Source organism: Nilaparvata lugens, chromosome 13, assembly GCF_014356525.2.
Source record: "Nilaparvata lugens isolate BPH chromosome 13, ASM1435652v1, whole genome shotgun sequence".
NCBI lineage: Eukaryota > Metazoa > Arthropoda > Insecta > Hemiptera > Delphacidae > Nilaparvata > Nilaparvata lugens.
In genome coordinates this window covers 7734792-7757886 of record NC_052516.1, presented here as the reverse complement: position 1 = coordinate 7757886, position 23095 = coordinate 7734792, and the positions used below count along the sequence as shown (strand labels likewise).

The 23095-nt window shown below is 32.3% G+C and overlaps 1 protein-coding gene across 9 annotated transcripts in view; it reads left to right on the top strand.

The window, feature by feature from the left end:
* Positions 1-23095, top strand: part of LOC111053310 (TLD domain-containing protein 2) — a 381057-nt gene that overhangs the window by 230761 nt on the left and 127201 nt on the right. For 6 of the 9 annotated variants that reach the window (XM_039439705.1, XM_039439706.1, XM_039439713.1 and 3 more), the window contains 4 exons: positions 5820-5855; positions 9369-9531; positions 10273-10492; positions 12653-12739. In XM_039439705.1, coding sequence (XP_039295639.1) covers positions 5820-5855; positions 9369-9531; positions 10273-10492; positions 12653-12739 — 506 coding nt within the window. The remainder of the gene's footprint in view (positions 1-5819; positions 5856-9368; positions 9532-10272; positions 10493-12652; positions 12740-23095) is intronic. The other 3 variants (XM_039439707.1, XM_039439708.1, XM_039439709.1) reach the window with 3 other exon arrangements.

Genomic DNA, 23095 nt, shown 5'->3' with positions numbered 1-23095 from the left:
GGACCAACATTTTATAAAAATTGTACACGTAAAATTCTAACCTTATCTTGGACTTTGTCACCTAAAAATTTGGAAGAAAAATAGCACAAGGACTACCTTATTATTTTATCTTTCAATGTTATTACATTAGTGTTATTTGCATTGTAAATATATAGAGAAGCAGGCCCATCACATAGGAGGATGGCAGAGTCAACAGTTTAAGCTTTTTGAAAAGTGGCCTACAATGGGATCTTTGGTTTTCATTCATTATTATTCTAACTGCACTTTTCTGAAGCCTAAAAATCTCAATGGACCTACTGCAGGTCCTAGTGCAGAACTGTAAGATGACAGAACAATTTTATAATACGCAGAAGCAACTAAGAGCCGGTTTCCGGGCTCGGGATTTAGCTAAGTCCTAGACTTTAAACAGCTGGAGTCAGAAAATTGGTTTTCCAATTTTCTCGGAAACCGGCTATTAATATTTATTAAGATATGATTGAGGCAAGTGAAATAGATACAACTCATGTCTTGAATTGATATCTTGAGTTTTGAATTTCCACATTCTAGGATTGGAATAGTTTTGGACAATATTGTGCTTTTTAGTGACAAATATTTGTATTGTTAGAGATTTGGAGTCGAATAGGTGGTACCTGCCACAACTTGGTGTGGATATAATGGGTCTGGGTATCAATGTTATTATTGTTAGTTGTATATATTATGAACATTATTTATACAGTTGTTTCAGCTTAGATTAGATAAACAGATCATGAAGAACTTTATTCTCAATCTATATTTTATTTTTGAACGCAAATGTTTTACATTAAATTATATCTTCAATCAAAATGCGATTGCAAATACTCTTAGGGCCGGTTTCCGAGCTCGGGATTTAGTTAAGTCCTGGACTTTGAACAGCTGGAGTCAGAAAATTGGCTTTCCAAAACGGGGCGTAGTCACAGTTTTTATAACAGTAGTCGCAGTTTTTATTTTCTCATTTCTATAAATGGAAACGTTTTTCCTTGACGAAATTAAACATTTCTAAATAATACTAAATAGCTGAAACTTTACACTATTTTCTTTTTATTCTATTTTGTGTTTAATTTTCTAGTTTTTTAAAATTTAATTCAAACGTGACTTTGAAAATGACTACGACTACGCCCCGTTTCGGAAAGCCAATTTTCTTACTCCAGCTGTTTAAAGTCTAGGACTTATCCATATCCCGAGCTCGGAAACCGGCCTTCAAGTTTTCACTGATTATTATTTTAAAATTTTAAAATTAAAATATTACCGTATATTACTTTATAATTTATACTTTGAGAATTGATATTAGCAATTTTAAAATCTTGGTTCATTGATAATCTCAGCTGAAACCATTGTATGTTATCAATAAATGTTGAAGTGTCACTAAAATTGCAGAAAACTGCTACAAACTTTGTTGATGTGTCCAACAAACTGCATTGATTCATTCAACTTGAATGGTCTCATTGCTGTATCTCTACTTAGATTACAAATAAGCTTTCTCAAGCTGCGTTTACACCAAAGTTATTAACAAAATGTTTATTTCTCCGTCCTTATAGATTCTATTAGATTGAACATAACTTATCATACACATGATGAACATATGTGTTTATCAAGCTTCTTTTAATCTAATAGAATCTATAAGGATTAAGTTATAAACATTTTGTTAATAGCTTTGGTGTAAACGCAGCTTACGTTTTTTGATAGATTCATTCTAGGGAAATGGATGAAAGATTCAGAAAATAAATGAATGCAATTAACTAGAAGAAAAGCAATATAACATCAAAAATAGAAAGAAAAATAAAAATCTCATTCCCCTTTTTGAATTATTTAATCACATGAAAACTCATTTCACTTGAAAATGGCATCAATGTTGAAACATTTTGTGATTAAATACTTCAAAAAGTGTACTGAGATTTTTATTTTTATTTCTATTTTTATCAAAAGTAGCCCTATACAGAAAAGAGATAAATATAAAATCAGCTTTTCCAAATTGAAGTTTAAGTAGATATATTATTGAATGAAAGTCAACTTAATATTATAATGTCAAATTCTAGACTTCAATTGAATAGTTCTATGAAATTAAGTGGAACTTGTAGACAGAATTGATTTAAGAACCCGAAGAAAGATTGAAAGTTTTCTGCAATTTTAATTTATATTTATTCTCATGTCCTTACTGGTGACTCATGCATCTCATTCACATCACATATAAAACTGAAATTAAACTTTAATAACAAAGAAAAATCCAACATTCCACAGCACTAGTGTGTATTAAATTAATAGGCCTTCATGACTTTGAGGAAATTATAACTTTGAATCTATCAAATACAGAGATGATTAGTTGTTGAAAAGTAAATGACTATTATGATTCAAATCAAATCCATCTAATATTGAAATTTATGAGTGAATTATAATATATTATTAAGAATAAATTTAATTGTCCATATATTAACCTAAAAATCCTTCTGAATTAACCTTAGTTTTCTGATTGTAATGTAACTCCTCAAGTCTCTCAAGTGACTTTCTCTCAAAGTAACCTGCTAAAAACTGGATTTATTCAGCTGTTACTATAAATATGATAAATATTTCAAACAGCAAATGTTTAAAAGTTCATTCATAAAATAAAATATAAAAATATCATAAAACAAAACGCACTTATCAACTTCATTGAGATCATAATCCTCATATTCATCTATAGTGAGATTCAAGCAATAAAAAGTCTGCACCTGATTTCTGTCCTCGTCTGTCGTTGGACAAAGCAGATAGCTCTATTCTTTTCCAACTTCGCACCATGGCGAACTTTTAAGTTTGCTAGAAAGAAAATATTATAAACTAACCAAATATTTGATCTAAATTATAAAAACTTATTATTAAATCGTGAAAAAATATATTTGATTTATTAATTTACTTTACTCTATCTTTTTCCAACTTCGCATCATGGCGAACTTTAAGTTCGCTAGAAAGAAAATATTATAAACTAACCAAATATTGTATCTAAATTATAAAAAATTATTATTAAATTGTGAAAAATATATTTCATTTATTAATTTACTTTACATGTAATAAATTTAATGTTTTACATCATTACATAGACAGAGTACTTGCGAAAATGAAAAACAGGCTCAAGCCTAAAATTTTATTTTCTCATTAACTTTACAAATTTTCTTGTTGAATACTATACAGAGTGTTTCAGAAGTAGTGTCGAACATTCTAGGGTATTGTTCCTGGATGATAGGAGACTACAAATGTCGTATTTTAAGTGTCCAAAACTCAGCGTTTATCCTTTGCTTTTTTTCACTTAGTAATTTTTATCTCAAGAACGAAATGTTGTATTGATCTGAAATTTGACATGAATATTTATGCTATAAAGACTAAACTGTAAAAAATAAAATAAATTTTTTTCAATGTACATATTCAAAATGGCGGGCATTTTAAATTTTTGATGTCAAATTTCACAAAACCCGTTCACTTAACAGAAAATTTACAAGAGACAAAAACGTTAGCAAATTTTATGAAGATTTCAAGGATACCTTATTTATTAAGATTGGTTGAAGAATAACAGAGAAATTAATTTTTTTCGTACTTCATGAATGCACAAGACAAACAAGATCATCTGAAAGACATTGTAAAATTAGCTGTATGGCCATATATGGAGCCATAACTAGTTTCAAGGCTTCATCTTAAATACAATATTGGAATTAAAAATCTAATATTGATGTTTAAATGGTGAAAAGTGGTCATGCATGCAGTACGAATAGAATTCATTTCTCTGTTATTCTTTGACCAATCTTAATAAATAGCCTAAGGTATCCTTGAAATCTTCATAAAATTTGCTAACGTTTTTGTCTCTTGTAAATAAATTACTTAATGATGGTATATTCTAAATTTATTGTTTTTGTCGGATCTCTGATGCATTTTTTCAATAAAACATGTAAAAAACATTCAATAGAGAGTTGCAATCTTTCGAATGAAGTTAATCGAAGAGAGAATGATTCTATCAGGTTGTTCACAACATTAGATAGATTTCCTTAGGGCCGGTTTCCGAGCTTGGGATATAACTAAGTTCTAGACTTTTAACTGGCTTTAAACTCTGGAGTCAGAAAATTGGCTTTTCGAGTCAGAGCGTTAACGTAGTCGAGGACTTGAATAGACCCTGGAGTTAAGAGATCACGTTAGACCCTGGAGTTCATAATTTCGCTTTCTGAGTGAAGGGCTTATAAGTCCAGGACTTGAATTAGATTCTCGCCTCTTTCCGAGTCAAGGATTTATCAAAAATCGTAAAGTCCAGGACTTACAACAGCGTGATTGTAAACCCGCGACTGGGGTAGGGTTTAAATTCAAGTTCTAGACTTAACTGAGCAAACCCAATTCAGTTATTGTTTTGGAGTGAGTAGGTAAAAATCCAAATAGATGTCATGGAATACCCAAATTATTTGGATTAGTTCATCTAAATTCATAATAATTTATAGTTTGCAAGCTCATTTTGAAATAAAATTGTATCAGAATTATGGGTAAAAAACTAACCTTATTCACAGAGAAGAGGATCTCTTCTCTGTGCCTTATTTTATGACTGTGAGTTTGAAATTCCAAAATCACTGGTTAGGATCAATGATCGATAATATCATAACGTAAAATGAAATGTATATTCACTTTTTGTGTAGTTGAGAAGTTGATATTGTGGTAATTATTTATATTGAATGAAAAAGACTAAGAAATTGTCAAAAAACTACTGATTTATTGATAATTAGAAAAGTAATTAAGGAAAATTCCCAGTATAGTTTAAATGACCAGATTCATTTCAACCAATACAACACTACGAATTTAGTTTTATCATAAAATTGTAAGCATACATTAGTCAATAGTTTTTCCATTTACATATTTGTTTTATTATCTTTCACACTTGTTTTCTTGGTTCTTATTTTGTACAGAAAGTAAATTTTATTATCATGGCGATTCTGTTGCTTAAGCCGCCATTTTGTCTCACCGTTGAGTGGGAGGAGACTGTCTAGCTAGGCCAATGGCAGGCGTTCATGCCCTCGACCAATAGCAGTACTCGCCTACTAGTATAAATTCTGCTGCTCTTGTATTTAGTTTTAGTTTATCAGAGATTGACAATGGTGTAATAACCGAAACTGGTCTTTCTAATTATCAATAAATCAGTGGTTTTTTTGACAATTTCTTAGTCTTTTTTATTCAAAATGTATATTCATTCACCTTTCAAAGGTTTTGCTTTGAATAGGCCTACAAAGAAATCAAAACGTATTTTTACAAAATAGTTTTGAGAGCATGCTCATTTGAATTATCCCGCTGCAATCAGCTGTTTCCGTTTTGCTATAATGCCAACAATACAACAGCAAAATATTGTGAATTTCCCTCATGTTTACTGCGTTAAAGTCCTGGACTCAAATAAGTCGAGAACTTGATAGACCCCGGAGTTTAGAAGATAAAATCGTGACTCAGAAAGTCAATTTAGACCCGAGCGCTTATTTTAGTCCTGGGCTCTGTAAGTCCAGAACTTATAGATCCCGAGCTCGGAAACCGGCTCTTGAAGTTTTAGTATTAAATTCAAATACTATATTTTAAACTACTTGGTGGTGAAAATAATATACAATTCTTTGGAAATTACTACACACATATTTTTGTAAAATTATGTGAAGTGATATTCGTACAGTATTCTATAAGATTTTCCCCACCTTTTTCCACTATACATTGATAAAATGTGTAACATAATATTATTCACAAACAAACAACAAACTAACACAATTTTTTATTCCCTTTCCCCTTTTTATTTTCTCTCTCTTTTTATTTCGTTTGTTTTAACTTAGTTCATGCACCACTCTTCCCTCAACTTGATGGCTTAGGTATGTTCATTCATCATATCCACTATATATTGTAAGCATCAACATTTATTTGTTGTTATTTTTGTCTTGTAATTATTTCGATGTTGTCTTGTCGATGTGTCTGCCTGTAATTTTATTTAATTTTTGTTTGTTTGCACATACATTAATTTGAAGTGTTCTAAACTCTACTCTGTATAGATCTTTGTAGTTTTAACATCTTCGTTGAAATAGTTGATTTATAGATTTCTTCTCTATAAGATATCAATAGCATTCCTCCTCATTTTTATTATACACTGTAAAATATTCTTTATCCCCTGGTATATTTAGTTACTAGTTGAAATTAGTACATATTTCTTAGCAAAACATAATTTAAATTTTACATAAGCACTATAGTAACCTTAAAGTGTTACTTTAAATGTAGATTATCGGGGCTCCGCTCGTTATTTCTATTTTATTGATAAACAGAACACAATTCTCTAAAATGATCGAGTTTATATTTTACAGCTGACTAAACGTCATCTTATGAATTTTGGAAATGCGATATTTTGATTTTTCACATACTCACTCGTTCACTCACTTGTTTACTATCCACAGACGACGAAAGTCTCAGCTGTTTCAGCTAAGGATGAATTATCCTTTTAATGTCTTACAGCGAATTTTTCCAAGGATGAGACCTAGTGCAATCGAATTTTTATATCATAAACCTACTATGTTCCAAATTTCGTGAAAATCGTTAGAGCCGTTTTCGAGATCCGTTAAACATAAATAACCAGATATAAATATACAGAAATTGCTCGCTTAATATAATAGGATTTGAAGCTACACTTTGAGCAGAGTTAGTTTTGGTGATGTTAATTTTTTCTAAAAAAACATATAATCATCTTGAATTTGGTTCTCTCCTTTATAATTATTTATTGATAAACAATACATAAGTGATAAAAATGATTAGAAAAGGAACAACAGGTTGAAGGAAAAAAGGTTAATTCTTCAATGTTTTCCATTTTAATTCGGTATAGATTTCAGAATCACTTCATGTTTTCTCAGCATAACTTTACCTGTTTTCCAAATTAGATTCAATAATTAGTTAGATTTCCTATTTATTTCCATCCCTTAAATTAGATTGAAGATCTGTGTGTTTATAGATAGAAAAGTAGAATTTAGAGTAACGTCGTATAAAATCAGGATTTTTATAGAAATTTTAACATGTTGATGAATAATCAATTTTGGTTGACAGAACACTTCTTATTAGTGTAAATATTTGTGTATGTAAAGCAAATTATTTGTTGCAAAGCACGTCATGCTTATTGTGGCTTATTGTTGTTGTTTTTACTCGATTTGCTTGTAATTATTTCAATGTGTGTGTAATATTCTGTTGTTAAAGTTTTTAAATATTGTATTCTAGGTAAATGTTAGTTTATAGCTTGTGAAATCGAAATCCAAAAGTACTCACGAAACAGTACCTGGGTTTTTTACAACAATAAATTGCTGCGTTTTAAGGATTTTTCAATCAGATTTATTCAGAGTCTGCTGGAGGTTTATCGTTGCTCAACAAAAAAAAGTGTAGAAAGAGGGCATATGAATCAACAATTTGCAATGTAGGCTTCATAGAAGTTTGTAGGAACTTTTTCACTGATTATTACCATATGTAAGTCAGATTTGAATGAAAATTCATTGAAATCTTCTAGATACATTGCAATATTTATAATGAATTTTCAATAAATTTTGATGAATCTAGTTTTGATATTCTCACATGTTAATTATAATGGTATATTATACAATTTTTCATAAAATTAGTCATTTGTCTTCAAGTTTCTTTCAGTCACTTTTCCAATCAAAACATGTTTATTAGACAGTACCGTTTATAAAGCTCCAGTGGACTCTCTCTCATTCTATTTTAATAAAATTGAATTATTCTCAAATTTTCTGATGGTTTAAAAAATGTTTTATAACTTACAATGTGCTTCTGATATTTTGATATTGATGCTAATCTGCTTCATATTACAATTTTATTGCTATGTGTTCTTCTATTTTTGTGATACAACTTTTAAAAATAACTGATTTTTTAAGATTTTTAAATTATACAACACTTGAAAATGAGTGACCTTGACATTTTCCATAATGAAGTCTGACTATTAGGAGTATGAATGAATTGAAAGTGGAGTACCATAATATTTATTTATTTTATTTATATTTTTTACAAATAGATTTGAAAAATCTATATATATGGTGCCATAGAGTGAAAATAGGCACGTTTCCTATTATTATTATTTTACGATGATATGTAACATTGTTTGAAAACTAAAAAACCAAAGACTATCATAGCAGCATAAGTTCAGATAGGAACCATGCCATCATATCTGAACTTTGACTCAGTAATGCAGATTTTAGAAGAAGAGTTATATACGTTTATCACATTTTTATCAGTCAAGTATTAATTCTTCAGATTTTATTCCTTATCAGCCTTTTCGAATTCTAATTTAATTCACTTCTGATATGATTGAATTCTGAGTGGTTTTCTATAATTAAATACAAAATTTATGTCAAAGTTCATATCTACGCCGTAGAATTCCAGAGGCGGAAGTTTTAATTTTTGGAAACGCTGATGATATTGATATGGAATTAAATCGAATTAATTACTTCAAACAAAATAATAGAATATGTATATGGTATGATATTAGGGTGTTTGTTCTTGAAGGCCGTAACATTGAATATAAAAAGTTCATTAATATAGAAAGTTCCTCAAACGCGATGTATGAATAGTTTTTGGAAGTGTCAGAGTGAAATATAATAACGTTTCACACGTCTGATACGTCTGTATATTTGAAAACCTGAGCGAATATTTTGTGGCTTCAACTAAGGTCTGTAGGCGAACATCGTAGCGTTTATGTACTCTTTCAGGTTAGGTGTTCTCGAATACTGTTTGTCTGACGCTTAGACCAGTTTTAGAATAGACACGCTGGGAAGACTAGCCTCTGAAGCCAACATCTACTGCCATATCGCCACAGTATATCATCATATCGTGACGTCTGTATCGGATAGAAAACTTTCAGATTGTGTATATTTCAGAAGGATGTAAATTATTATTTATTAAAATGGTAAACTCCCGCTGAAATAGACACAATCTGCTATGATAAACAATGTAAACAAACTCTACAGAAAAGTTTTCTATCTGATGCTGACGTCATGATTTGGAGATACGGCAGTAGATGTTGGCTTCATCGACTTTCAGTATGAATATACAATGGGCCGTGTCTATTCTATAACTGGTCTAAGGTCTGACGTGTCAGGCTTGTGAAACGTTGCGTTAGTGGCCAGCCCAAGTAAGTGTACTTGTAGATAATTTGTGAAACTTTAATTAGAAAAACGATAGTAACTGACACTTCCTCTTCTTCAATTGGAGATAATTTGTGTAAGTTTAATTCAAAATAGAATAGTATGTGAATGAGAGTTTTTCGTCTTCAATCGGATATAATTTGTGTGATTTTTAATAATTTGAAATAGATGATTAATTGATAGTTTCTGTTCTCTTCTCAGAACTGATTCCGCGGCCAGCGAAGTGCTTTGAAGACCCGCCACTCTACCTGCGCCTGCGCATGGGGAAGCCACTCAACAAGAAAATCCCCAAGTCCACTCCAGTCATGTCCTACGGCAAGAAGAAAATGCGACCCGAGTATTGGTTCAGCGTGCCTAGAGAGAGGTGAGGTTTTCAAATAAATTTCTCAATTCATTAAGAACTGTGATTTTGTAATGAAATGTTGTCACTGTTTTCACTGTAGATTACTACAATTTTACAAATTTCGAATTTCTACAAATGATACAATTCTGTTGATGGATGATAATCTATGGATTTTGAATTTTATCAATAATCCAAGTAGGCTTCTTGATAAACAAAATATAAATGCACAGAAAAATAATATAATAATTGTCGAGTTTTTATCATTTTTACACAATAATAAATAATTAATAGTGCCGAAATTGGTGATTCAGCCAACTCAGTTCTCAATTTTTAAATAATAGTTTTGTTTTACCCACGATTTTATTAATCCCAATTTGGTTTTTGTTATTTTATCCTTAATAAAGTCTTCTGGGATAATATTTATCAGTTTATTACTCTGATATTCAAATTAGTGTTTATCAGATGTTAATGAAGTAAAATTAATATTGAAAGCATTTACTATAGTTGAACGTATATTATAAGGGATTGTGCGACGAGTAAGGGAAGTGATGTGTATTTTATTAATAAAAAGAATTTAATTTGTCACATAAGTTTGACGTAACGTTGGTAGAGATATCTCTTCAAATAATAATCTGCTGGGATAGAGTCTGGGTCTTCCAATCGCAGCTCTAATAATATGCTTTTGTATCTGTATCTGTATTTTGTATATGTATCTGCATTTTATAACAAATATCCAATTATTCTTCTTTTCTTGGGGTGCAGAGTGGACGACCTCTACAGGTTCCTGACACTGTGGGTGCCGCATCTGTACGGGGACCTGGTGGAGGAGAAGGTGCACGAGCGAGGCTACGAGCTGGTCGAGTCGGACACCGAGTTGTGGGAGAGTGATGAGTGTGGTCAGGGAGGGGGAGGCGGCAAGGCGGAGGTTGGGAGGCAGGGGAGCAGTGATGATGAAGTGGGAGATCTCAGGGAGTCGTGGGAGGTGAGTTCATGAATTTATTCATTCAATTAATCTGTTTTTCTATTTTATTATAAATTCATTTATTTCGTTTATTTTATTACTATTAATTTGTTTGTTCTCAAATCAACACAAACCTCCTCTTACAACGAACGGCTTAAAATGTGGATTGGGGTATCATATTCAATGAGGTTAGGACAAAGCTGTATTCCTTGGAGTATCTTTTTGTTTCGTTTATTTATTGTTATTTTTTTGTTTGTTTTCAAATCAACATAAACCTTCTCTCACAACGAACGGCTTAAAATGTGAATTGGGGCATCATATTAAATGAGGTTAGGAAAAAACTGGATTCCTTGGAGTATTTATTTGTTTCGTTTATTTATTTGTTTGTTTTCAAATCAATAGAAACCTCCTCTTACAAGGAATGGCTTAAAATGTGAATTGGGGCATCATATTAAATGAGGTTAAGAAAAAGCTGTATTCCTTGGAGTATCTATTTGTTTCGTTTATTTATTGCAATTTATTTGTTTGTTTTCAAATCAACACAAACCTCATCTTACAAGGAACGGCTTAAAATGTGAATTGGGGCATCATATTAAATGAAGTTAGGAAAAAACTGGATTCCTTGGAGAATCTCACCGTCCAGCAGCGAGTAAAGACGGATTCCTTAATTATCTTTTCATTTATTGCTTTGTTGATAATTGCTTTCTATAGTACGTACAATTCTATTCATTTTGTCAATCATAAAAAGGAAAATTCATTAATAATTTACTGAATACAGTACTTTTTCCCATGTTAATCTTGATCATCTATCAATAGCAATATTCATCCATTTCTTAATTTACAAATCGACTGTGATTCTGGGATTCTGCTTTGTTGAGAAGAGCTTGGAGATTAGTTTTGTGTTGTAAGAGGATTTTGGGAAATGAGTTATTATGTTATTATAGCTATAATTTCTCTGATTGGCGATAAATTGCATCTAGAAGTGTTAATTTACAATACTGATATATTGTTTAGGTTATGAGTTTTAGCTTTTGAGCTTAGGAGTTTTGTGATACAAGTGAAGGTTTCCAGTTTGAATTTTGGGGCTTGGGGTCTTTTTAATTTGTTCTCTCAGTTTAGGGGACTCTAGTGAAACGTGGGATGGTTTAGAGGAATGAGTTGAAGTTCTTAAGGTGCCTACAGATATACGCGCCGCGAACATGAGCAATTCACTTTTAATCAGCTGATGCCAAGCTTTTTATATCTGTATCTTATCGTTTCTGTAAAAATACAGATATAGTCAGCTGATTAAAAGTGAATTGTTCATGTTCGCGGCGCGTATATCTGTACGCAGCTTTAGAGTTTTGATTTCATTTGAGGTTTCTCATTTTCTTGATTTTTGTCCGAGAAAGGTTGTCACTTGCTAGCTTTGGGAAACAATTTATAATTTCATTGAGTTGAAACTTTATTTTCATTCTCACATAGTTTGTGGTCTTTGTTTTTACTCTGATTTTGATGATCTGTTTTGTTTCGTTAAATTTCACCAGTATGAAATTTTTCATTTTTCTGGTCCATTTTATGGTTTGAGCTTTCAAATTTAGGATCTTTTTTCCGAGTTGAGGACTTTTGTGATTCGTTTTGTTTTTCTGTTGAATTTTATTAGCACACTAGGATTTTCTTCCAGTTGTTTCATCTCAACTTGTGAGCTACGGATGTTTTTTATGTGGTTGAGTGATGCTTTTCAACTCACTTTTGAAATGTAAGATTTTTGTGTTTGAATAATCTAAAACCACCAAGTTTTGGTCTGTTTGTTATGGTTTGATGAGCTACTTTCGTTTCAGCTAAATTGATTCATGTTATGCGTTTTGAAAATCATGAGAAATCTGGATCATAGATTCATAGATTATCATATTTGAGTATCTAAATTATTGCAAGGGTTTTTGTGAAACTGTAATGAATTTCACTTGATGTCAAGGTGATTAAAGTAGAAACCTTCATGACCTTGAATTGAACTTTGTTGTAAGTTCAGTATTATTTTTAATATTATTTTCTACCCCATGTTCCCAACTTGATATTCCCTCATCAACTACTGTTGTAATACCATCGTCTCTAAGGGTTTTTGTAAAATTGCAATGACCTTGAACTGAAATGAGTGTTAATTGTTAATGGGTGTTAATTTGTTGATTGTTGCCGAATGTCCAGGTTATCAAGGCGCCGTATGCTAAGCTGTACACAATGATCAAGACACAGGCTACGCTCAGTACCTCAGAAGCCGATCAGTCTGAAGAGGTAGTCAATCAATCAAACCAATCAATCAATCAAACCAATCAATCAATTAGACAGTCTTGGTCGGGTCAAACACTTCTTTCAACTGTTATAAATTGGGAACATTTGAAATTTGAAATTTATTTGCCAAAAAATTCATATATTACATAAATTTGAAATAGACAAGTCTAACAAAAACACAGTATCTTAAACTAAGAAATAACATATAATAGAACTTGACTAATCATGAAAACCTAAGATAAAAGTAGAATTTTTTAGGCGCCACCAGCAAAAGAAAAAACATCTTGGGAGTATTTATATAAATAAAAACAAAAACTTGAAACAAGTAGATCAACTAAAAAGGATAAACGAGTAAATACATAGACATTGAATTGAAAACTGGAATAAATTGTCAAAGATTCACAAGAAAAGATTCTTGTAAACTACTACCCACATGAAAAAATGCGTGAAGTTTATTCAAATCGAAAGTTCACCAGAAAAAATTGATTTATTTGAAACATTTCTTTAAAGGTTGGTTTCATTTAATATTATTATGGAAATCTTGTGAAACTCAATTTAAAGGTTCAAAACTATAAACGGTTAACTTGAAAATATTGCCATGTTTTCTTTAGTTGCTATGAATCATGAAAATTATCATGGGAATATTGTGAAATTAAATTTAAACCGTCCTAGGTTTACTTGAAAATATTGCTTGCCATACTTTCGTGTACATGCTACAAGCTCTTACAATATTAAAAAATCCTGTAGCCTACTAAACTACCATTGGATATTGGAAAATAAATGTAAAATTCAATTAAAAAACTACAGAAGTATGGAGGATTCAACTGATTGCTTGGAAAGTCTTAACTGAAGTACCCACACCCCAGAGGGTAAATTTTGGGTAATAGAACAACTATACAACAGTAGTCAGGGTTGTTCTTGAATTTTTATTCATGCATTGATATTTAGAAATTTAGATTAAATTTGAGTAGAGTTTAATCAAATTCTCATAAAATAAAAGACTTGTCCAACTCCATCAAATCTTTTTCAATAAATTGAAAAGCTTTAGGCTAGGCACAAACCAGTTGGTCAAGACAAGACAAGACAAGACATGATCAGACACGTTTGGTCACAATACTTCAGATAGTTACTTATGAAGACATGTCTAATTGCAATGACTAATCAGTGTGTGTTGCGTCATAAGCAGCAATGTGAAGTATTGTGACTAATCGTGTCTTGTCTTGACTAATCGGTGTGTGACCAGCCTTAGGCTAGGCATACACCAGTTAGTCAAGACATGATCAGACACGTTCAGTCACAATACTTCACATAGCTGTTTATGACACACATCACACTGATTAGTCATTGCAATTAGACATGTCTTCATAAGCAACAATGTGAAGTATTGTGACTAAACGTGTCTGGTCATGTCTTGTCTTGTCTTGACTAGCTAGTGTGCACCTAGTCTTGATGTACTTCATTTATAAATAAACAAGAAATAAATCCATTTTCTAACCTGCCTAATCGAGAATGAAAAACATTTCTTGATTTTTTTTAATACAGGCTCTGCTCAACCTTCCGGCAGTCGCGCTGTTGTAAAAAGTACAACAGTGTCAGTTTTTTGCTGCACAAAACTATTGAGGTGGTGTCAGTGAATGAATCACCTATGCATTCCCATACTTTCCCCCATCACTCCACTGAGTTGCAGTATCAACCGAGCAATGGTTCAGTCTTTAGGTGCCATTTAGTCGCCACAGTGCATAAGTCGCACTGTGCATAAGATAGGGAAAGACTGTATACGGGGACTGTAAACTAACCAATAACACAGAATTGATGGCTTTGCTTGATGTACCTTATTGGGCTATGAACTGGCAATCATCCAAATGTTCATAGGTGATCACATGGTGAGAGACTGCAATTAATTTCCTATTAATTCCAATGAGTTTCAAATATTTTTCATCCAATCCAACAATTAAATTCATCATTCCAAATAGATGACTGCATACTTGGAACCAAAACAATTACACTATGAATAAAATTATTCTAAATAGATGACCGAGTACTTGAAATCAAAACAATTACACTATGAATAATCAAACTGAATAGATAATTATTATTGGACGAAAATCCAAATTAAATGCTGTAAATAGTAAAATAAATCTGTATTATAAATAGATGACCGAAAATGAGATCAAAGCAACAACACTCTGAATAATTACTGATTTATTTTCTAGTCAAAATCGATTACACTATGAATATTTTAATAATTTTGCTTTCTTTTCCAATCAAATTGGTAGGTGTTTTTTTATTTTTTTTTATTGAAAACAAGTTAGCTGCTCACTTGGTTCCAAACAGTTCCATGATCGATTATCATTCTTAAGCTCCGTTTACACCAAAGTTGTCAACAATTTTTTTTTCTCTCCTTATAGATTCTATTAGATTGAACATAACTTATCATACACATGATGAACATATGTGTTTGTCAAGTTCCGTTCAATCTAATAGAATCTATAAGGACGTAAAATAAGGACCGAAAATCAAGAAACCAACTAAACTAAATATATAATAAATGTAAATATTATGAAACTCTTCTAAAAACCTCAATTATACTTATATGATTTTTAATTGTTTTCACATTTAAATATTATAAAACTCTTCTAAAAACCTCAATTATATTTATATAATCTCCAATTCTTCTCACATTTAAATGTAATATGTGAATAATAAATAAATAAATATAATAAATGATTTTATTTCGGCTTCTCCACAATCACTACACTACCTTGACAACCTCGACATCAAAATTTAATATATTTACAATATCTTATTAACCTGACAACGGTCTCATGACCAGATTTTTTCTTTGACTACCTACCTATATGTTTGTGTGTGTCTATATATATGTGCCATACGCTAATAATAATAATAATATGTAAATATAATAAAACTCTTTCAAAATCCTCAATTATATTTATATGATCTATAATATTGTATTCACAAATAAATAAACAAATTATTGCAGTCTGTCACCTAACAGTAGCCATGTTAGAATGCACCAAACCGCCTAGAACTAGAAAGTAGACTTCCTTCACACGATTTAGATCTATCTAGTAGACGTCTACCCTTCTCCATAAATAGACTAGATCTAGATCTAGAATTGGACCCTCGAATAAATTAATAATTATCATCTGAGTGTCAGTATTGGCTGAAGTTTGTTTACGGCTTCATATCTAGATGTTGTCAGAGCACATTTCTGTTATTTTATTCGATGTTGATTTTTTATTTTGGTGTTGACTGTTCATTTGGTGTTTAAATGTTAGCTTGTAGATGTTGTTAGATGTCTCTTACAGGTTTTCAAATATTGCATTGGTGTCTGAGTGTATTTTTATAATTATTATTGTATGTGTTAACATCACGGATTGAGAACGATTTTCGGTGTATTTTGTGTGTTTAATGTTAGGGATTAGAAACATATTTTTTTTAGTGATTAGTGAAAGTTTGTGTAATTTCTTCGATTCAACTCGTAGGTACTATTGTTGAACATACATTTATTTAGTCCCTGTTTTTTAGGACACTAATTAACTCTAATGAACCATTAAACCCATAGGTAAGGTTATATTGATTTAATTGTCCATTAGATTTTATAAATGTCCTGAAACCGGCTGTTGTGAAATAGTTGAGGTGCGTACAGATATACGCGCCGCGAACATGAGCAATTCACTTTTAATCAGCTGATGCCAAGCTTTTTATCTTTTACAGAAATTCATTTATTTTAAAGGGAGTTTCTGGCTCATTTCCATGGCCTTCCACTCTCATGTTTCATAAAACTAACACACACACACACCAACCATTTATTTATTAAAAATCAATGATAATTGTGTATTAAGTAGGTTTCAAGTTGTAATAATTCTGTTATTGTAGATGCTAAAAATTTCTGAGGTTGCTTATTCTTTCTTCTTTTAATTTGTCTTGTGTTCTTCTGCAATGTGGTTACTTTGATTAAAAACCAAATAGATTTATTTGTTTTTGAATGGAGTTCTTAAGCTTAATCCAGTTGAACAGATTCGTAAAACATGTCTTGTAAATTTCAACTACTGGTAATAATTTTGCAACTGCTCTATTGGAATCGAAGTCAACGGCCTTAACTTATCACACCCTTTTCTATCTCTTTCTCTATCTCCCTGTTTCACAAACACTTTTTTGTCGGCCTCTTCTCCTTTCACTCACTCTATCTTTTTCTCTAACTCAGCCTGTTATCCTTTCATTTACTCTATTTTACTTATCACACCCTTTTCTATCTCTCTCTCCCTCTCTCTCTCTCTCTCTCTCTCTCTCTCTCTCTCTCTCTCTCTCCTCTCTCTCTCTCTCTCTCTCTCTCCCTCTCTCTCTCTCTCTCCTCTCTCTCTCTCTCTCTCTCTCTCTCTCTCTCTCTCTCTCTCTCTCTCTCACTCTCTCTCTCTCACGCACACACACACACACACACACACTTATTTTTAGTCTCTTCTCCCTTCACTCATTCTATCTTACTTCTGTTTTCTGTTATTTAGTCTCTTCTCCTTTCACTTACTCTTATCTTTCTTCAATTGTTTTTCTGTACTGTCGCTTCTGAGTGTACTCATTTCTGTGGATGTGAATTATCAGAGGTTTTTCATTCATCTTCTACTTGTTTTTGTTGCTGATGATGTTGTTATTGTTGTTGTTGTTCTCTTTCTTCTTCTTCTTTTTCTTCTTCTTCTTCATCTTCTTCTTCTGCTTCTTCCATCTTCTTCTTCTCTTTCTTCTTCTTCATCATCATCATCATCTTCTTCTTCTTCTTCTTCTTCTTCTTCTTCTTCTTCTTCTTCTTCTTCTTCTCCTCCTCCTCTCAATTCTTCTCCTTTTACACCTCCTTCTTCCTATTTCTGTCCTTCTCTCCTTCCTCTCAATTCTTTTCCTCTTACACCTTCTTCATCTTCTTCTTCTCTTCTTCTTCTTCTTCTTCTTCTTCTTCTTCTTCTTCTTCTTCTTCTTCTTCTTCTTCTTCTTCTTCCTCCTCGTTCTCATCAGCATCCACCTCCTTCATATTGTCTAGGTGATGTTGTTGTTTTGAATACTTCGATCTCCATCTCCATAAATTATGTTTGTGTTGATATGGAATGGTAGGTAGGTAGGTAGGTAGGCCTATGTGGTGTTGTCCCACACAACCGGTTTGGTCACTCTGTAATATCATCTGTCGTCCAAGTTTTCTATTTTAGGAGAACGAAAAAGAAGTAGAAATAATTGAAGAAGAATTAGGAGGAGGTACCGGAGAAGGAATGGGATTGGAGGAGATGAACATATGTTTATATTGGTGTGAGAGTAGGAGGATGCGAAGGAGAAGAATTGAAAGGAATTAGAAGAAGAAATGAGATGAAGGAGGAGAAGAAGAATCGAGATGGAGAATGTGGTGAAGAATTAGAAAGAATGAGGAGGAGAATGGAGAGGAGAAGTAGAAGTAAATTAAGAAGTAGGAGTAGAAGAAGAATAATCTTCCAAAACCAAGTAGTAAATTCTACGCCTCACTTTAAATATCAATAAATTTGTGCGGGAATGGATAAGAATAGAGTAAGAGATCCAAGTAGAAGGAAGAAAAAAAGCTGGAGAAGGACAAGATGAAGAAGAAGTAGATGAAGGAGGAGAAGAAGCACAGAGAAGAAGAATAATACGATGAAGCACAGAGGAGAAGAAGAAGAAGGAGGAGGAGGAGGGAGTGGAGAAGAAGAAGCACAGAGATTGATTGAGTACTTTATTTATGTAGATTACAATATATATACTGGCTTATACACTTATATACAATAGCTTACAATACAGCAAAATTATAGATGAATTTACATAATATATACTAAGAAAATAATTATTGAACTGTATATGATTTGAAAAAGTAATTTGTAATATAATAACTATAGATAATTATATTGTTATGCATCTACATAAATTGGCGGAGCTTTGGACATATCAATGTCCATTCTTCGGAAAGAATATTAAAAATATCCTCCCCACTAACTCTCTACCAAAAAAAAAAAATAGAAGGAGATGATGAAGAAGAAGAAGAAAGAGGAGGAGGAGAAGAAGAAGAAAAAGGAGGAAGAATGAGAAGAAGAAGAAGAAGAAGAAGAAGTAGAAGAAATTAAGAGTCAAATAGTTGAAGACCAATAAGCATTTTTGAGTGAAAAGAGCACTCTAATATAGTACGATCCCTTCAAACTGATCAAGTATTCCTGATAAATAACGTGAATGTTTCACACAGAACCAACACTGACCGTTTGAAGTGAATGTGGCTGAATGTGCCAAGTTGGTGTGGCCGAACCGGTTGAAGCTAGAAGCAGGCTGCATTTCTGCCCATTCCATATATGCAACAGGCCTACAACCTACAACGGAGCTGTGTGAAGTGTGACATAACACTTGATGATGTTTATTTTGGTGGGGATGGACATTGCTCTATCAATCTGCTATAATTTTATTGAAGGTCTCATTGGTCACCATCTTCATCGAATCATTATCATCATCTTCTTCTTCTTCTTCTTCTTCTTCTTCTAGTCTTCTTCGGAGGATTCGGAGAGGAGGAGGATTTCTTCTTCGGAGGAGGAGGAGGAGGAGGAGTCTTCGGATTCTTCTGATTCTTATGATCTTATTTCTTCTTCGATTTAGGGGAGCTTCTTCTTTAGGAGGTTCTTCTTCTTCTTAGTTAGGAGTCTTCTTCTCTTTCTTATTCTCTTATTCTTCTTCTCTAGGAGGCTCTTTAGGAGGAGGATCGTCTTCTGATGAGGAGCGATTCTCTTATTCTAGTATTCTTCGGTCTTCTTGAGGAGTCGGATTATCTTCTTCTTCTTAGGATTCTCTTAGTATTCGATTCTTCTTCTTAGGAGGCTTCTATTCGAGGATGCTAGGATTAGGATTCTGAGTCTTCTGCTTCTTCGGATTCGGCTTTTTTCTTCTTCTTCTTCTTCGTATCTTATTCTTCTTCTTCTATTATTATTCTTCTTCTTCTGGTTCTTCGTCTTCTTCTTCTTTTGATTCTTCTTCTTATTCTTCTTATTCTTCGTCTTCTTCCTTCTTCTTTTCTTATTCTTCTTCTTCTTCTCTTCTTCTTCTTCTTCTTCTTCTTTTCTATTTTTTCTCTTCTGATTCTTCTTTCTTCTTCTTATTCTTCTTCTTCTTTTCTTCTTCTTTCTTCTTCTTATTCTTCTTCTTCTTCTTCTTCTTCTTCTTTTCTTCTTTCTTCTTCTTCTTCTTCTTCTTCTTCTTCTTCTTCTTCTATTCTTTCTCTTCGTCTTCTTCTCTCTTTTTCTTCTTCTTCTCTATTCTTCTCTTCTTCTTCTTCTTCTTCTTCTTCTTCTTTTCTTCTTCTTGCTTCTGGTCTTCTTCTTCTCTTCTTCTTTTTTCTTCTCATTTCTTCTTCTTTTCTTCTTCTTTTCTTATTCTTCTCTTCTCTATGATACTTCTTCTTCTTATTCTTCTTCTACTTCTTCGTCGGCTACTTCTTCTTCTTATTCTTCTTCTACTTCTTCGTCGGCTACTTCTTCTTCTTATCTTCTTCTACTTCTTCGTCGGTACTTCTTCTTCTACTTCCTCCATCTTCTTCTGCTTCTCTCCTATTCTTCTCCTCCTCCTCCTCCTCCTCCTCCTCCTCCTCCTCTTCCTACTCCTACTCGTCTTTTTCTTTTCTCTGATTCTCATCATCATCATCATCATCATCATCATCATCATCATCATCATCATCATCATCATCTCATCATCATCATCATCATCATCATCATTGGTAGCGTCATCTTTCTACGTATTGTTTGTGCCCCTAATATTTAGAACCACCATGTCGCAATAGATTCGTTCATTTCGGAATTTATTGAACAAGCTTTGTGATGACCATAGTGAGGTCCATGTTATTATGGCAGTGGAGATTGATAGGAGAACGGCGTTGCCGATCCTCTGCCTTGTTACTGCCTTCTTTAGAGGATAGCTGATACTGTTGTATCTGATGTAATATTAACTGTGCATTTGTTTTGATTTTTGCTGATGGTGGAGTTCACGAGTCATAGACTTTTGTGCGGATGATTTGAAGGATGATATTGTTTGAATTTTGATAATAATCTCTTCAAGGTATACTGTTTATAGAATGACATAGCCTACTTGATTTTTCAGAATGCAAAATTTAGGGGAATTCATATTAATATGAATTTGATATTGTTCAATTCAATTTGATATTGTTCTCCAAGATATTGTTCATTGACTAACATAAATTTGATTCTTCAGAATATCAATTTTAGAGAAATTTATTCAATTTAACAAAATAGCCAATTTTGATGTTTTGTTTTGAAGCTGAGATGAATTCCCCTAAAATTGACATTCTGAAAGTCAAGAATGTCATTCGATAAACAATACCTTGAAGAGTTTATCCTAAGAATTTCATAAATTCATTTGTTACTACTTTAATACGTAAAAGATTTCAAATTGAACGTTCATATCTCAATAATTTGAAATGATGAAAAGTCATCTTGAAACTGTATTTTTATTAAGAAGGGAATTATTCCATTTTGGTAACTTGATACTACTCAAATCGAAAAACTCTGAAATATGTCACCACTAAAAAGTTAGAGCGTGTGTGCACAGCTCGAAGATAAAATTCAGCTATCCAAGTTATATCATTTATATTTTTGAAGATTGTTCAGCCTCCTGTTATTATACTTATTGTAATTATTATACTTATTGTCTCAATTTCTGAATTCCTCATCATGCCCTCTTATTCTGAATACTGTACATCTGTGATCGAAAAACTGAATAGAATCAATTTAAATCCAATCAATTCTATTGAATCACGTCCTTTCTCTTCTCTCCCTCTCTTCACTCTCTCTTTCTCACTTTCTCTCCCTCTCTTCACTCTCTCTTTCACACACTCTCTCTTTCTCTCACTATCTCTCACTCACTCATTCTCTCTCTTTCTCTTTGTTCCTTGTCACCCTTTTTATGCAATTAGAACAAGTGTTACTATTTGCTTCTAGTCTGAATGCGTTACAATGGAACGTTTGTGCTAACACAAGGTCATACCCTCGGATCCGTGTTCTTTTTTATTCATAATTACAATTATTATAAGATAATGCTTGCGCACTTGCGTACAGTGGCGTGCGTGGGTTGTATGCGTTTGAAGACGTTGAAAGGTTTTCAACTGTGTTAATTAACTTATTTTGGAACGTTTAGTTGTCAACTATGTGGCTGTTGTTGACTTGACAAGAGCCTTCTATGTGTTTATTTGTGTTGGAAGACGTTGAAAGGTTTTTGTGTAAACTAGTCGACTTTAATAAACTTATTTTTGATCGTTTAGTTTTTAACTATGTGGCTGTAGTTGACTTGACAAGAGCCTTCTATGCGTTTATTGGTGTTGGAAGACGTTGAAAGGCTTTTGTGTAAACTAGTCGATTTTAAATAACTTATTTTCGTTCGTTAAGTTGTCAACTATGTGGCTGTCGTTGACTTGTCAACAGCCTTCTATGCGTTAATCGGTGTTGGAAGACGTTGAACGGTTTTTGTGCAAACTAGTCGATATTAATTAACTTATTTTCGATCGTTAAGTTGTCAACTATGTGGCTGTCGTTGACTTGACGAGAGCATTCTATGCGTTTATTGGTGTTGGAAGACGTTTTGTGTAAACTAGTCGATTTTAATCAACTTATTTTCGTTCGTTTAGTTTTCAGCTGTCATTGACTTCACAAAAGCCTTCTATCAGATCTCTAGACTCGTTAGCGCAGTATTCTTGGTTCTTTTAAAATTGTCGCCTCTTGTTTTGTTGTATCATTGTGTACTGTGTGGAACAATGCTTGTATCTGATAGTGACATTTTGTTGGCAGTAGTCATAAAGTAAAGATAACTATAAAGAAAACAAAGACTATTTCCTGTCATATATCTGCAGTAGTTTAAGATTTTTGTTGTCTAGAAGGATTCAGTGTTGAACTGTGTCTTATTCTAATATGGATGAATTTATAGAGACTCCATCATGAGTTTGAAGTCAAGACAGTTAGTTAACTCTAGAGATTGCTTTGCTTGAAAACTAAAAGTATTGAAATTGGGAAATTATTGGTACTTTCTGCTAAGAGAACAGATTACTAAAAATTCATACTTCTATAAACTGTAACATTTAAATTAACGAAAACATTAATTCTTATTAGCTGCAAATTCTTGATATTCTAAAGCTGTGTTTACACCAAAGTTATTAACAAAATGTTAATAACTTAATGCTTATAGATTATAATTAGATTGAACGGAACTTGACAAAACACATATGTTCATTATGTGTATTATAAGTTATGTTGAATCTAATAGAATCTATAAGGATTAAGTTATTAACATTATTTTAATAACTTTGGTGTAAAC